This window comes from Harmonia axyridis, chromosome 1 (genome assembly GCF_914767665.1).
Source record: "Harmonia axyridis chromosome 1, icHarAxyr1.1, whole genome shotgun sequence".
NCBI lineage: Eukaryota > Metazoa > Arthropoda > Insecta > Coleoptera > Coccinellidae > Harmonia > Harmonia axyridis.
The window spans coordinates 3267355-3282677 of record NC_059501.1 but is presented as its reverse complement, the minus strand read 5'-3'; the positions used below and the strand labels follow the sequence as shown (position 1 = coordinate 3282677).

The 15323-nt window shown below is 39.1% G+C and overlaps 1 protein-coding gene across 2 annotated transcripts in view; it reads left to right on the top strand.

Moving 5' to 3' along the window:
- The window catches only part of LOC123674819 (C3 and PZP-like alpha-2-macroglobulin domain-containing protein 8), a 223738-nt gene that overhangs the window by 62044 nt on the left and 146371 nt on the right, over positions 1-15323 (top strand). For both annotated transcript variants that reach the window (XM_045609922.1, XM_045609912.1), the window contains exon 3: positions 6382-6554. In XM_045609922.1, coding sequence (XP_045465878.1) covers positions 6382-6554 — 173 coding nt within the window. The remainder of the gene's footprint in view (positions 1-6381; positions 6555-15323) is intronic.

Genomic DNA, 15323 nt, shown 5'->3' with positions numbered 1-15323 from the left:
GTCTACGTTCTGAGAGTGAAAATGCTGACTTTATAACGCTTCATAACTGTTTATTATGGAACAATTGAATCACAACTAAGATACGGAATGAATTTTTATGGCAGTAGGAATATTTCATCTCTATTTGTCTTACAGAAAATAGCAGTCAGAAGTTCAGGAAATCATGTAGGGGTTTTTCAAGCAAAAAGATATTTTAACAATTTATGGAATATATATACAAAAAGAAGAAGAAGAAAAAAGAAAAATGATTTTTTGTTTTCTGTTTTTTTTCTTTGTATTTCTTTGGCTTGTTATGCCTTTCAATTAGTAATCTATCTTTTTGTTGTTTCTCTTTCAACAAATGTATTGATTTTTTGTTTAACTGGGGAGAATGTTCATCAGATGTAGAAGCAGATAATGACAGCATACAAGCTTGCTTAGGCTGTATATTTCTGCAAGTGAAGTTTTTGTCTGATGTATATATTTATACCTATTGATGAATAAATTGAATTGAATTGAATGAAATCTTAAGGAAATATTTAATAACAGAACCTTATCTTCTAATATTTCCAAATATAGGTTGATAATAACTCAAAAACAAATGCATTACAGATGCCTGAAACTTTTCAATAATCTACCTGGAGTAATAGAGAGGAAAAGCAACTTCAAATTGTTTGAGAAGAAAATTTTTAATCTTCTTTTGAACTTAGAGCCTTATTGCCTTGTTGATTTCGTGAATTTAATTCTTCTTTTATGTGACACTATTTTACTTCATTAGTTTTCAGTAAAATGTTGCTGTTACCATTGTTCCGAAGTGAAGATTATTTGTTGTTGTTGAAATTATTGAATGTATTGAAACAAAAATCTACATGCAAAATTTTGTGGTCCATTTCGACCACTCCATTACACCCACCCTTTTAAATCAACTCCTCGACAGACTCAGCGAAAAGCTCACCCCTAACAGCGATAAAACACCTTTGAGTGACTTCAACGACACAGAGCTGAAAGGAGAACGTTGTTCCTTTGTAACTCAATGTTCCCGTGGTTTCCCCTAAGCTGTCTTTCATGCAGCAGAACAGCATCATCTTTTCCCGTCAGTGTCGGATCAACCGCAGTCTGCGAACTTGACGCCAAGAGTGGTTTTTCTTATTCCGTTACACTCACTTTGTTGCATTAGGCAAATGAGCCTAGCCGGGAATCGATACATTTCGTGTACACTGGAAGGAGAGTGATAGCAGTTGGCGGCTTTGTTTCGATTGGAAAGTGGAGGTTTTGACTTTGTCACGGTTCGCTTCTTCGTTCTCATTGGGATACATCCAATTCGAATTTGAAATAATTGGATCTCATTTCGTTGCAATGCTAGTATTCTGCAATAGCATTCGTTTGAGTTATCTGCGATAATGTTTAAAGATTCTTATGTAAATACTGCTTTGAAGTGGGCTAAATTTGTAATAGGTTCGCACCTGCTTCCAAAAGAATAAAGTTCATTCAGTGAAGCATTCGGTACAACCGCTCAAAACTATTAGTATATCAGAGAGAAATGGTTTAGGCAGTAACGAAATCAACATCATGAGAAATATCTATTGGAATCAGAGAGTAAACATCAAGAAAGAATCGAACATATCGAAGAAATTTGAAATTCAGAGAGGAGTCAGGCAGGGTTCTATTCTCTCTTCTCTTAAGTCCAATATACTATGAGGAAATTTTAAAGGACGCCGATGACGGTATCGATTTTGAAGGGTGATACTGAACAACATGAGGTATGCTAAAGACACGGTGAATATTTCATATTCACAGTTAGTGAGGAATCATTCCTTACAAAAAAAATGATAGGAGCTGTCTGAGACAGGGGTCGAAAATACATTATATTAATTAATCAAAAAAAAACAAACGCTAAAGTAATACCAAAGACAATAATACAATAGCTAAAATGTATATAGAGGGCTATTGCAAACAGCGAGTGACCAAAATAAAATTGTTGGGATGTTGGATAACTGAGAGTCTGGACCCAGATATCCAAATTGAATCAAAAATTGAGTAGGCTAGATTAATATTTGACTATGAAAAGAGACTTCTTGCATATGAAACAATATCATCGAATGTTTAATGCAATTAATACTCTGTTCTTTATATGGGATGGTCTCTGGAACTCGTGTTCAAGGACGGTTCAACATGGCATAGTTTGTATCAGGATTGTCAATAATTTAATAATAATGATGGAAGCCTGAACACTCAAGTTTAAAACTTTGAGGCGACTCGAAGTATCCGAGATGTGGATCTTTTACAGAACGTTCAAGATTTCTTGGATGAATAAAGTGTTGGATGGAAGGATGCTAGACAATGTTGATGCAGATAAAGGGGGTTTTTTTTAGAGCTATAGACATTTAAATTGCAATAAAACAACGATGGATTATTCGATTGACATGAATTTTATTTATCCGCAAGATAATCGTGTGACATTACATTTTAAATATGATTTCTGGAATATGACCGCCACGGCTGGCTCGGAAGTAGTCAAGGGTTTGTGGCTTATCCGCATAGACCAATGACTTTACATAGCCCCACAGAAAGTAGTCTAGCGGTGTTAAATCACAAGATCTTGGAGGCCAATTCACAGGTCCAAAACGTGAAATTAGGCGGTCACCAAACGTGTCTTTCAATAAATCGATTGTGGCACGAGCTGTGTGACATGTTGCGCCGTCTTGTTGGAACCACAGCTCCTGGTTGTTCAATTCAGGAATGAGAGGGTTAGTAATCATTACTCTATACCGATCACCAATGATTCCACCAGCCCATAAAGCGCACTAAACAGTCAGTTTTTCTGGATGTAACGGTGTTTCGACATACATTTGGGGATAAGCTTCACTACAAATGCGGCAGTTTTGTTTGTTGACGTAGCCATTCAACCAGAATAGCGCTTCATCGCTAAACAAAATAAAATGGACGTAGGGCTCGATACGTATTCCGCACAGAACCATTATTTTCGAAATGAAATTGCACTATTTGCAAGCTTTGTTCAGACGTGAGTCTATTGATGAATTGCCAAACCAAATTGAAAATAAATCACTTGACAGCTGTTAAATCGGTCACCATCTGGAACAGTAATGCCAACTTAAAGTTATATACCTCGAAAAAAACACCCAATATAAGAGACTGGATAGAGATAAATGCCCAAACGGTGGTTCATACCGCTCAAAAGAGAGACAAATTTGGAAAAACTACCGACAATCTTCACTAGAAGAAGCACAAAAGTAAGATGAAGAAGTGATGGGATTGATAAAGAGTGTAAAAAAGAGTGTCCCATATTCAAGATCTTCTTGTACTTGATAAGTACACACTGACTGTGTTAAGAGAAGGCTCAAGAAAGGTCGCCCTGGGTTGTAGTAAACTTTATCTATGCTCTTCATAGGGGCCGATTTCTTGTACTACTGAATTTTAGTAGGTAAATAGACGAAATGAAACCATAATAATCTGATAGCATATTCAGAAAAGTTGATTTAGAAGTGTTTATAGTACCTGCATTGCTTTCCGAATATGAGAAATTCTATAGCTTTAATAATTCCAATTACCTATGATACACCCTGTATATTCCAACACGAGATCCAACCATCTAATCTCAACACCCCTAATTGCATATTATAATCGTCACTCAATCTTGACTATTCCGATCTGACGATGCTTCATAACGATTCACATCAGATTCCCAAGGCCTTCAATCAAGATTAAGGCTCGAGTATGATAATTGAGTGCAGCTTAGCACATTTCTGGGGGTTTAGACACGAATTGGAGGGTGAGTTGACTGGGGATTTTAATTGTCGACGAACCCTTTCGTTAATTATGACGACTGTCGGGGGGTTGGTGTTAGACTGTCTGCTGGATTGAGATCGTCGTCGGGATTAGAAATGGAGATTGTACTCTGGGGCAATATTGGTTTCCAGAATCGGGGAATATTTACCGGATATACATTGCGGTTTAATATTTGGTTTTTCCATAGAGGAATAAACATAGATAGGGGAGGGGGGTATAGGCAATTTCTACATGTACCCAATATGGTAAGATCACGTTGTCGGATGATATATTTTAAAATCTACAATTTTACTATATCGTTGAAAATGTAAAGGGTGTTTTTTTTAGAGCTATGGAACTTTAAATTGCAATAAAACAACGATGGATTATTCGATTGACATGAATTTTATAAATAATCTTGTGGCATTACATTTTAAATATGACTTCTGCCATATGACCACCACGGCTGGCTCGGATGTAGTCCAATCTGGACGTCCCATTTTCGATGAATTTTTCCAACATTTGTGGCCGTATATCGGCAATAACACGGCGAATGTTGTCTTCCAAATGGTCAAGGGTTTGTGGCTTATCCGCATAGACCAATGACTTTACATAGCCCCACAGAAAGTAGTCTAGCGGTGTTATATCACAAGATCTTGGAGGCCAATTCACAGGTCCAAAACGTGAATTTAGGCGGTCACCAAAAGTGTCTCTCAATAAATCGATTGTGGCACGAGCTGTGTGACATGTTGCGCCGTCTTGTTGGAACCACAGCTCCTGGACATCATGGTTGTTCAATTCAGGAATGAAAAAGTTAGTAATCATGGCTCTATACCGATCACCATTGACTGTAACGTTATGGCCATCATCGTTTTTGAAGAAGTACGGACCAATGATTCCACCAGCCCATAAAGCGCACCAAACAGTCAGTTTTTCTGGATGTAACGGTGTTTCGACATACACTTGAGGATTTATTTCATTCCAAATGCGGCAGTTTTGTTTGTTGACATGGCCATTCAACCAGAAGTGCGCTTCATCGCTAATGGACGTAGTGCGCGATACGTATTCCGCACAGAACCATTGTTTTCGAAATGAAATTGCACTATTTGCAAGCGTCGTTCAGGCGTGAGTCTATTCATGATGAATTGCCAAACCAAACTGAGAAAAAATCACTTAACAGCTGTTGAATCAGTCGCCATCTTGAACAGTGATGCCAACTTAAAGTTATATACCTCGAAGAAGAAAACACCCTATACCTGCTAAAAATCCAAGGTTTAGCAATTTTTTCTCTCCTTGTGTTATCGGTTGTTCAACGTCGTTTGGCGCGCTTGAAGTTTGTTTTCTGAATTTCTGATATATATAGGTATTCATCTCAATATATTTTGAGTTGATATGAAACGTTGATTCACTATGAGACATAAGAAGTGCGTTCTTCGTGGAGAAACTCGCGAATTGAGTGAAATATCGTATCACTGATACGTTTTCATTTCCGCGCTTACTGAAAATGACATATGCTTCCTCTATCTTTGTTTATTACTCTGGTCGTTTTTCAAACGTACAATAACAACGTCATATTTTGATTGACATGTTTATCGAAAAGTTTCACTTTTTCTGTATAACAAGTAGGAATAGTTTGAGAATATTTTGAGTTTTGACAAAATATCGTTTCCAATTTTTTTGATACAGGGTGCTAAAATTGAATTTTTCTCAAGTTTTTTCTCTTAGTACCTTCAGAAATATTCAACTCAAATTTGCCAATTTGAAATTTTCATTATATGATATGCTAATTTTTTTTTCTGGTACAGTGCCTGCTTCTTTCCTCCTAAACTTCGAACTTCTTCTAGGTGGACCACTGATAGTTTAGAAAAACCAAATAAAGGGTTTTATAATTCGATAAAGAAGGAAAAAAATGTTTGACCATCATGCCAATGTCAAGGAAAACATATCTGAAACGTCAAAACCTATTTCATAATGACTATTATTTTTAATGCAATTGACAATTATTGAAATTAAAAACCGAAAAGTGGGGATATTTTGTGAAGACTTTCTTATAAACTGTTTTTTAGAAAATTTATTTCTATTTTCATTTCATTGATGAATCATGAGAATATATCAGAATCCTTTTTTTCAAGGAAAGATCTATCTTTTTTCCTTCTTTCCAGACCATAAAATGAGTAATATTTTTCATAGTGATCCTTTGATTTCTGAGGTAGCATTATTCCATAGAAAGTGATGAAAGGAAATTAGGTCAAAATGAGGAAACTAGGTATTGCAGAATTATTATTACATTTTAATCGATGGAATACTGACATGTTGTGATCAAATTTGGAATAGGAAGAGCTATATTTTATAGCAGTCATGGACAAATATTTTCACAGATAGAAGCAGGAGAAAGAAATTTTTTTTGTTCCTTTTTTTCAAGAAGTGATATGTTTGATCAATGGCTATTCGTAATTGTTTCTATTTGACTAAATCTTTATAAGTGCATGTGAGCATCTATTGTTTTTATGGTTTCAAAATCAGTTTTGCGGTTTGATTTGGATAATGCTCGAGTGAAACCTCTATGCATCATTGATCGAAATGCTGACATTTTCAATCGCTATTTTTATTTTTCAGTGGTTTTTCGGTGGTGGCTCCGGAACTAGCAGCCCCAGGCAAGACCACCGCCGTTTTGGTGACCTTGCACGGTCCAGCCAGTCTCCAGCCACTCAACGTTACCCTGAGACTCATCCCTGATTCTGCAGAGAACAAGGAGAGGAAAATCGTGGAAACCACTACTGAGATAAGAGGTGAGTCTGTTACCCGAATATCGATAAGTTCGACTCTGGAGTTTAATGGTCTTTCAGTTTCTTATGTTGGAATAGAATGAGATAAAGAAGAGGGGGATTATTTTATGGTGGGGAACCGATAGAAGGTGTTGCGTTTTTTTTGCGAAGGATCAGTTCGGGTTTTCTTGGAATTAGATGTGAAATTTTGGGCCCTGCTGTCTGACTTGATAAAGCTTAGCCCAGGTAAAACTGTTGATTTTATTTTGTAGCGTAGGATATTGAGATTTTCATGAACTGACGGTATGCCTAGGAAATAATATCAAAAATAGGAGTTCCTTTATTACTTGAACATTCCTTTCCAAGATTGAAGGTTATGTTTACCAGTTGCTAGTGGCCGAAATTACTGACCAACATGACTATAATGATAAACTTTATTAACACTCAATGGCAAAAATTAGATTAAATCAGTGACAAAATGAAACATTAATTAAAAAAGAGAGAAGAACTATGATGTGGAGTCAAGAGCTTTAGAGAGCTCGTCTTTCACCCGTAAATTCCGCTCTTAGATACGACATGCATAACTGTAAAATGGGTATTAATTTCAAATTTCAACACCCCGTATCTCATAAACAAAGCCTTAACGCCCTATAATTCATTCAAACTTTTCTATTCCAAATCACCAAACAACCATAATTCTCCAACATTAATACCCCCATACTCCATACCCTCCTTACCGCCCATCTCCCAATCACCTTCCCCTCTCCCCCCTCGCGCGCCCAACGGAACAGAAAACGTTCATCATCTCCCGTCCGAACGGCAGCAGCGCCGTCAAACGGGGTGACAATCTCACGCGTCGCTGGCTCGTGAAACTAGACGCCCGGGCGCTTCGTCCGCGCGCTCGAGCGGTCCCCAAATCGGGCGCGATTCGATCCGAACGCGCCCGCACGGTGGTACGACCCGATGGGCCGTGAGAGGGGCGAGCGGGCGGTAGGCGGGCGTTATAATTCTTTTCCGGGCGATTTGGCGGGGTGTCGGCGTGGCAGATTGACCGATCGGTGTCGAAGCGTGGCTGCGGTCCACGGTGTTTAGGTTGGAGGGGGGTGGGCGGTTGGAGCGGGAGTTGGTTTGTTGTTGATTGAGGTTAGGGTGTTTGAGAAGTTGTCGTTTGGGGTTTCGTGGAGATTGGGTGGATTTTAAGGTTGGAAATCAGTTTTGGGGATTAAAATCCGTTCACCTTTTCAATGAATTTCACTCAATATTAGGCCTAGTTCATGTGGAAACGTCCTGCAGGGTATTCATTAAATATTGTATTATCGTAGAAACCTTTGGAAAGTCCTGAACCGGATTTCGCTAATCAGGCAACTGTCTTACTATTTGAACTTCCAGTTTATTGCCTTATTGGAACCGTTGAAAATTTGAATATCGAAAATATACCTATAATATTATAGTGATAACAGACCAGACAGGGTTAAGTTTCTGGTTGTACAAAAGCGTATAACTTTGCTTCTGCCGTTTTTTTTTCCGAAATTCGAGGCTTCATTGTGAAAAACTGGTTATACATTTATGATTCGAAGTATTGTCCATCGCTGGCCACTACTTCCTCCCATCTGCCATACCGTGTGCCATTGATCGAAACAAGTGATATTCCTTAGGAGCAACGTCTGGACAATATGTGTGGTGGGGTAGGACTCTCCATTTCAACGTTTCCCAGTATGTCTTTACCACTTTCGCAACATGGCGTAGAGGATTCTCATATGCCGTAAATTCACTTTATCATATCTTTCGTTGTATTGCAGCCGTTTGTCTCTCAATGCTCTGCTCAAACACATTGATTGCGTTCGATAACGTTCCCCTGTGATTGTTTCAGTCGGTTTTAACAAGACATAATACACTACGCCGAGCTAGTCCCACCAAATACTGAGCAAGACCTTGGAACCAAGAATATTCGGTTCGGTGTTTTCGACGTGGAAGCATGGTCGGGATATCCCCTTGATTTTCTGCGCTTGGGTTTATCGTAATGAACCTTTTTTCTTCTCCAGCACAATGCGATTCAAAAATCCATTCCGTCTTTGCCTTGCAAGCATATGTTTACATACAAACAAGCTTCAGCTCGTAGGGCACCCAACTTCCTTGTTTCTGAATAATTCCCGTGACTTTCAGGCATTTTGAAATGGCTTGTTGCGTCACTTCCAATAAAACTGCCTTTTCTTGATGAGAGAGATGGAAAGAGAGATAGAAAAAAATTGAGAGAGAGAGAGAGAGAGAGAAGAATTTGCTCTAACAGAAAGATGAAACTAAGATGTCTAAAACACTATTGTGCTCACTTACGATTGAAAAACCTCAAGATTAAATTGGCAATTTTGGAGAGGCCAGCATTCTTGGATATTAATGGTATTGGTCCCATGCCAAGCTGAGTCGTCAGGGACAGAATTATTTTGAAAAAAATCTTTCCACGCCAGTATTTTTGACATCTTAGGTGAGACCGAGGAGCAAACAGCTTGGTGAAGCCATTGTACAAATTTGGAGTACTTGATATTTGTAAATCGTGACCAAGAGTCAAGAGACAAAAGCTGCTGAATTTGAGACATTGCCCTTCTCAAAAATTTTCTGAATGTGAAATCCCTCGGTGACGTACCCAGTATAAATTCTACGATGTTTTCGAAGTGAATCCTTCATAATCGAGTGCGCCCAATTCGAGAAGCCAGAAAAACCACGCAAAAAATCAAATCCCCCCATCCAGTCTACCGGCAAATCCCAATCAAACCTCCAATCTCTCGGTCCCAATCGAATTATCCGGATACGCCGCTCTCATTACCCGTCCCGCGGACCGGATACACTCCCTTGCAGCACGCGTCTCCATCCACTTCCGCACACACACACACACATCCGCTATCATCATTACCTTCCCCGCGATTGTATTAAGTCTAGCGCCATATCCGGTTATCCGGCCATCGAGCAGAGCAGAGGCCCGTCTCCGCATCTCAATTGATTGCGACAACATCGGCCCGATGCGGATCCGAATCCGGTACCGCCCGTATATACCGGGTTAACGCCTTATCGAATTACGCGCTATCAATTACGTCCGGGAACGGTTCGGGATTAGCGTGACTGGTTGATAACGCGCCTAATTGTGATGGAGATTGCGGCAAGATAGGATTTTCGGTTGGTCGAGTGGACTCTGGAAGGTATGGGGGAGAGGTTCTAGTGCGTGAGGTTGTTGGTAGAATATCAGAAGGAGGTAGATATACAGGTAATGGGGATAATTCAAAGTAAGGTGCCTTCTAACTAAACATATAAAGGGTGTTTTTTTTTCGGAGTATATAACTTTAAGTTGGCATTACTGTTCAAAATGGCGGCCGATTTGACAGCTGTCAAGTTATTTATTTTCAATTTGGTTTGGGAATTCATTACGAATAGACTTACGCCTCAGCAACGCTTGCAAATAGTGCAATTTTATTTAGAAAATAATGGTTCTGTGCGGAATACGTATCGCGCACTACGTTCATTTTATTTTGTTTAGCGATGAAGCGCACTTCTGGTTGAATGGCTACGTCAACAAACAAAACTGACTGTTTGGTGCGCTTTATGGGCTGGTGGAATCATTGGTCCTTACTTCTTCAAAAATGATGATGGTCAGAACGTTACAGTCAATGGTGATCGGTATAGAGCCATGATTACTAACTTTTTCATTCCTGAATTGAACAACCATGATGTCCAGGAGCTGTGGTTCCAACAAGAGTGCGCAACATGTCACACAGCTCGTGCCACAATCGATTTATTGAAAGACACGTTTGATGACCGCCTAATTTCACGTTTTGTATCTGTGAATTGGCCTCCAAGATCTTGTGATTTAACACCGCTAGACTATTTTCTGTGGGGCTATGTAAAGTCATTGGTCTATGCGGATAAGCCACAAACCCTTGACCATTTGGAAGACAACATTCACCGTGTTATTGGCGATATACGGGCGCAAATGTTGGAAAAAGTCATCGAAAATTGGACGTCCATATTGGACTACATCCTAACCAGCCGTGGCGGTCATATCCCAGAAATCATATTTAAAATGTAATGCCACAAGATTATCTTGCGGATAAATAAAATTAATGTCAAGGTAGATTCCTCTCAGGACATTGTAGCCTTAGGAAACACCTCATGAGAATGGGTCTAGCAGAAAGTGACGAGAGCAGTTTCTGTGGGGAAGAGGAACTCCGGATCACCTGGTGACGGAATGCCTCGCCATGACTAGCTAATGCAAAATCTGCTTTTGACAAGAGACTTCTAGAAGTGAGGAAGTAACTTTCTTGAAGTCATCCCAGATACAGATATTCATCAGAACTCTGGAACTGGAAGGCGAACTCTAGATCACGTTATGGAGAGAATAACTCTGATGGGGGGCACAATGGACCATTAGGTCGCAGTGAAATGAAACTTTAAATTCATTCTAAATCACAAAGTTATTGAAGGCAAAAGATTTGGAAGAATAAACCACAAGGGTAAGACCTGCTGAACTTGAGGTTTTTTTGTTTGGAGGAACTCGCGCCATGATAAGATTCGTGTTTTTTTTGTCCTACACAAAGAATATTCCACGAAGTGGCTTCGAATTATTTTGGGACTGCTAACGGACACTATTAGTTTATTTGCAACCTCAAGGGCCGTTTGGCAAATGAAATTAGCAGATTCGCCAAAATTGGACATAGAAACAACTTCAAAATTTTTCTAGAAATGTCAATAACTGTCCGACCAAAGAAGCACATGTATTAATGAGCTAGTTTTGAATACCTTGAAAGCGAAAGCCAAGGCTTCCATGGAACCAGGATATAGGATAGATGATCACACACTTCGCTATTCTCAGACGCTCCTTTCCAGCCAATCGACCCCTACATCTAATCTAATCAGCAACTTTCCATCACCTTTATTCACCAGAATAAAATCCCGCTTACGCTTCCCTCCAACAAACCAGGACCGTATAGCGCGAAAATTCCGACGGACCCAACGAACCGTAACTTATAGCCCCCCTCCGCAAAACGCGAAAATATCCGAACAGAGGGCAGTAAATACATCCAGAAATACGTTATTCTTCGACCAAACTTCCCCGTCATGCATAATAAAGTGGCCGCGAGACAAAAGGGAGATATGAAAACCGTAGGATTTGGCGGCGAAACTTTCCACAATGTAAGCCGATTTGCATGGGACCGTGAATGAAATATTGGCCTCGTAGGTGGCCGCCAGATAGGAGGCCAAGTTTTCCCGCCGACTCTGGGAATTTCCCGACGCGAAAAGAGACTTATGCGGCACACTTTTCGGTCGACTGACCGACTGTTACCGTACCGCGGGGATTTTTTTTTTGAGGTTTGTGGGGAAGCTAGAGGAAAAAAGTTGAATGCAGGAATTTTATATGGCCAACAGGAGAGTTATTCATGCAATTCTGAGGTGGAAATGAGGATATAACATACTGCTTTCGCTACTTTCATGATTTTGAGTAAACACGAATGCGATTGCGAAGAGAGATTCAGGAATGAGATTAATTTTAGCTAGTTTTATATGTATTACTTAAGTTAGTTCATTATAATATAGATTCAATTAAGGAGGTTGCGTTTCACTGCGAACTAATGTTCTTTTGTGCTTCCATTAGAGATATTCTCTCCATAACGTATTCTAGAGCTCGCCTTCCAATTCCTCATGAACTCCAGTATCTGGGATGGCTTCAAGGAGGCTAATTCCTCACTTCTGCAAGTTTCGTGTACAAAGCAGGTTTTGCGTTGGCTAGTGATGGCGAGGCATTCCATCACCAGGTGATCCGGAGTTTCTTCCTCCTCCTCACAAAATCTGCACTCGTCATTTTCTGCTAGACCCACTCTCATGAGGCGACAATGCCCTGTGAGGAATCATATAAGGAGTTGTAGTATATTCTTGCTAAGATCCAGATACTTCTTGGATCTCGCAGTTTCAAAGTTTCGAAGAAACCTTTTGGAATCAGCCAAAACCAGGAAGATTCCGCTAGAGTATTACTTTTCGTTTTTTTCAATCTTCTGAAACTCTTTCTTGTAGTACCTATGTGTGTCTATGTCACAGAAAGGTTCCGGGCCGATGAACGGAGTTTGTGCTCTTTTTCTGGCAAGTGTGTTGACTTTTTCCTTCCCTCTAATTCCCGAGTGGCTGGGAACCCTGACTAAAATAAACTTTCTTATCGTGTAGTGTTAGTTTTCGATAATATATGACCTTTTTATACCTAGTTTCAAAATCACAATAAATTTCTGAAAACTACAGAGTTAAGTACTGTTTTCTTTCAATGGCGAAGTGGGGATGGTCACAGTTGCGATCTAAGCTGCAGCTTGAATATAAGTTGCGGTCCAAAAACCATATTGGTTGAAAATTTATACGACAATCTCTTTTCATTGTAACCGAGGAATTATTTGCGTTAAAAATAATTTCCTCAGTGAAAACGAGAATACATTTTTTTTTGGCATAATTTTTTTGATTACACGACCAAAGTAACCAGTAAAAATTCAAGTAAAACGAGCTCCCTAAATGCTGAAAACCGTTCGATTGTAAAAGAAACAACCTTCGAATTGAACGCCTTCGAGATTTCCACAAAACATTCGCACCAAAGCATCGATCGAAAATTCGTCAGCGTACAAAACCGAGAAAAAAAAACCTAACACCATCCCTGAGAAGAATCTCCCGGATTTACCCAGCATCTCTAAAGCCTCCCGAAGAATCACATCCCTTGCTGGAAGCCCTTCGTGAAAGGAAACAGGCGGAAAAGCCGTTTCCAGATTTGAATGGGAACGAACCGTCGACTGCAGAAAAAAAAGTGGAAAATAACAAACATCCAAATTGGAAACGACAAAACGTCCCGGAGGGATAAACGCAGCGGAAAATGTTGAAACGCGTGGATTCTGAAGGTTTGAAATTAGGCCTTTCGTTTATTTCCTGCCCGGCGTTTGTCGTGTTTCGGACATAAGTGTCATTGGTGGGATGGTCGTTTGTCACCCGGTGACATGTGATGTTGTCGGTTTTTAGAGGTCGTTAGTGTTAGGGTTGGTCAGACTGTGAGATGCAGTCAGCGATACGGTGAATTTTGTTAACGGATGTTGTTTTGTAGTAATTTTACGCTTTTTGTAGGAAAACATTGGGTTATAGTTTGGCTTGAATGTTTGTGTTTTCGAATTTCAATAATATCCGTTTGTCTCTCGAATGGAATGCGATTTGAAATTAGTTAGCTTCAGGATCTGAATGGCTCGATTGAATTCGTAAATGTGCAAAACCTGTTCAAATTTTTATTTTCTCAATAAAAGAAAACATGCTGATTCGATCGGCCTCAAATTCATAAATTATTGTGGTGAAACAAATGTTCTTGCGAAAGTTCGTGATAATTATTGTACGAATGGGAGATAAACAAAACTTTTCTAAGAAATTTTGTGCGTAGGTATCTATTTGAAGTTCGTTGATAAATTGGTTATGCTATGTAGATTTCACAAGCGGAAAATGTACTAGTTCTTCTGATATTGAAACCTTCTGAATCATTGGCTATCTTTTGGAAAAGAGACGGATTTGTTTTAATTTCTTCTGTTATTTGTAAAGATTTTTGAGAAAATGCAAAGAATAAAGTGGGATGTCCATCTCAATCAAGAAGAATACGTTAAGTACCCTCGTGAAGTCAGGAGCTTTTAAGCACCTTTCAATTGAGTCCTAGAATCCACTTGATATGTTTCGTGATGTGGCCTAGAAATTGTCTCCTGATTTCACAATAGTTCCTTCTTAATTTTTTTGTATTGTGAAAATATTGAACAGATAATCCGTCAACCAATGATTAATGAATAATTATTGACTAATGTCAACGACGATTATCCAAGTATCTCATTGATGGTGTATTTTGTTCGGCAATTGTCTGATAACTTTTACTTGAGACTCTTCCTTCAAATATTTCGATATCTGTAGACAGCGGATGGTAAAGTTCAACACTCTTTATACTCTGCTAGATGGCTTCAAGTTCATCATCTGACAATTTTGCAAGTTCTCTGGTATTATTATGTTTTTTCATCCGTTTATAGAGATTAATACGGAGTACTTCAGGGTTCGCATTTAGGACCTATCCTTTTCATTCAATATTTCAATGATATCTGCAGATGATGCCCAGAAAGTATATGAAAAAATTTTAAATTTTTTTGTGATACTGTTGCTATTCAAGAATTCACATATATTATGTTCGTGGTCAATAGGGATTCACGGCTTGACTTGATATTCAAGCTACTTGACTCGAAATTGACTTGAAATCAACTCAAGTTCAAGTCGAGTAGTAGTTTTCCAATATTAAGTCGAGTACTTAAATGAATTAAATACTTGACTTGACATTGAAAAACTACCACTTGACTTGAACTTGAGTTGATTTCAACTCAAGCTCTAGTCAAGTAGCTTGAATATCAAGTCAAGTAGCTTGAATATAAAGTCAAACCTTGAATCCCTAATGGTCATTTGTAAATATCCTTCCCTCATTTAGTTGTTCCTTATAATTGGGTTATTCCTATTGGAATTCCAGTTCATGTTGAATGAATAAATAAAATCCCATCAAGTTACGGAGAAGTCAAAGCAAACAACTAATTCTTCCATGAAAATTCCTTTTGTACATGATAATAGTGGCTTCCACAATCCTCCTAATTCCATATGTCACTTTTGGCAGTTGTTCTACATCGACGACTTATCTAGCAAATTTCGCCAGGGGCACTTCCACCAGATATCTCGACTTCACTCCAGCATCCACGATCTGTATCCGAACCCTCCCAACCCCCG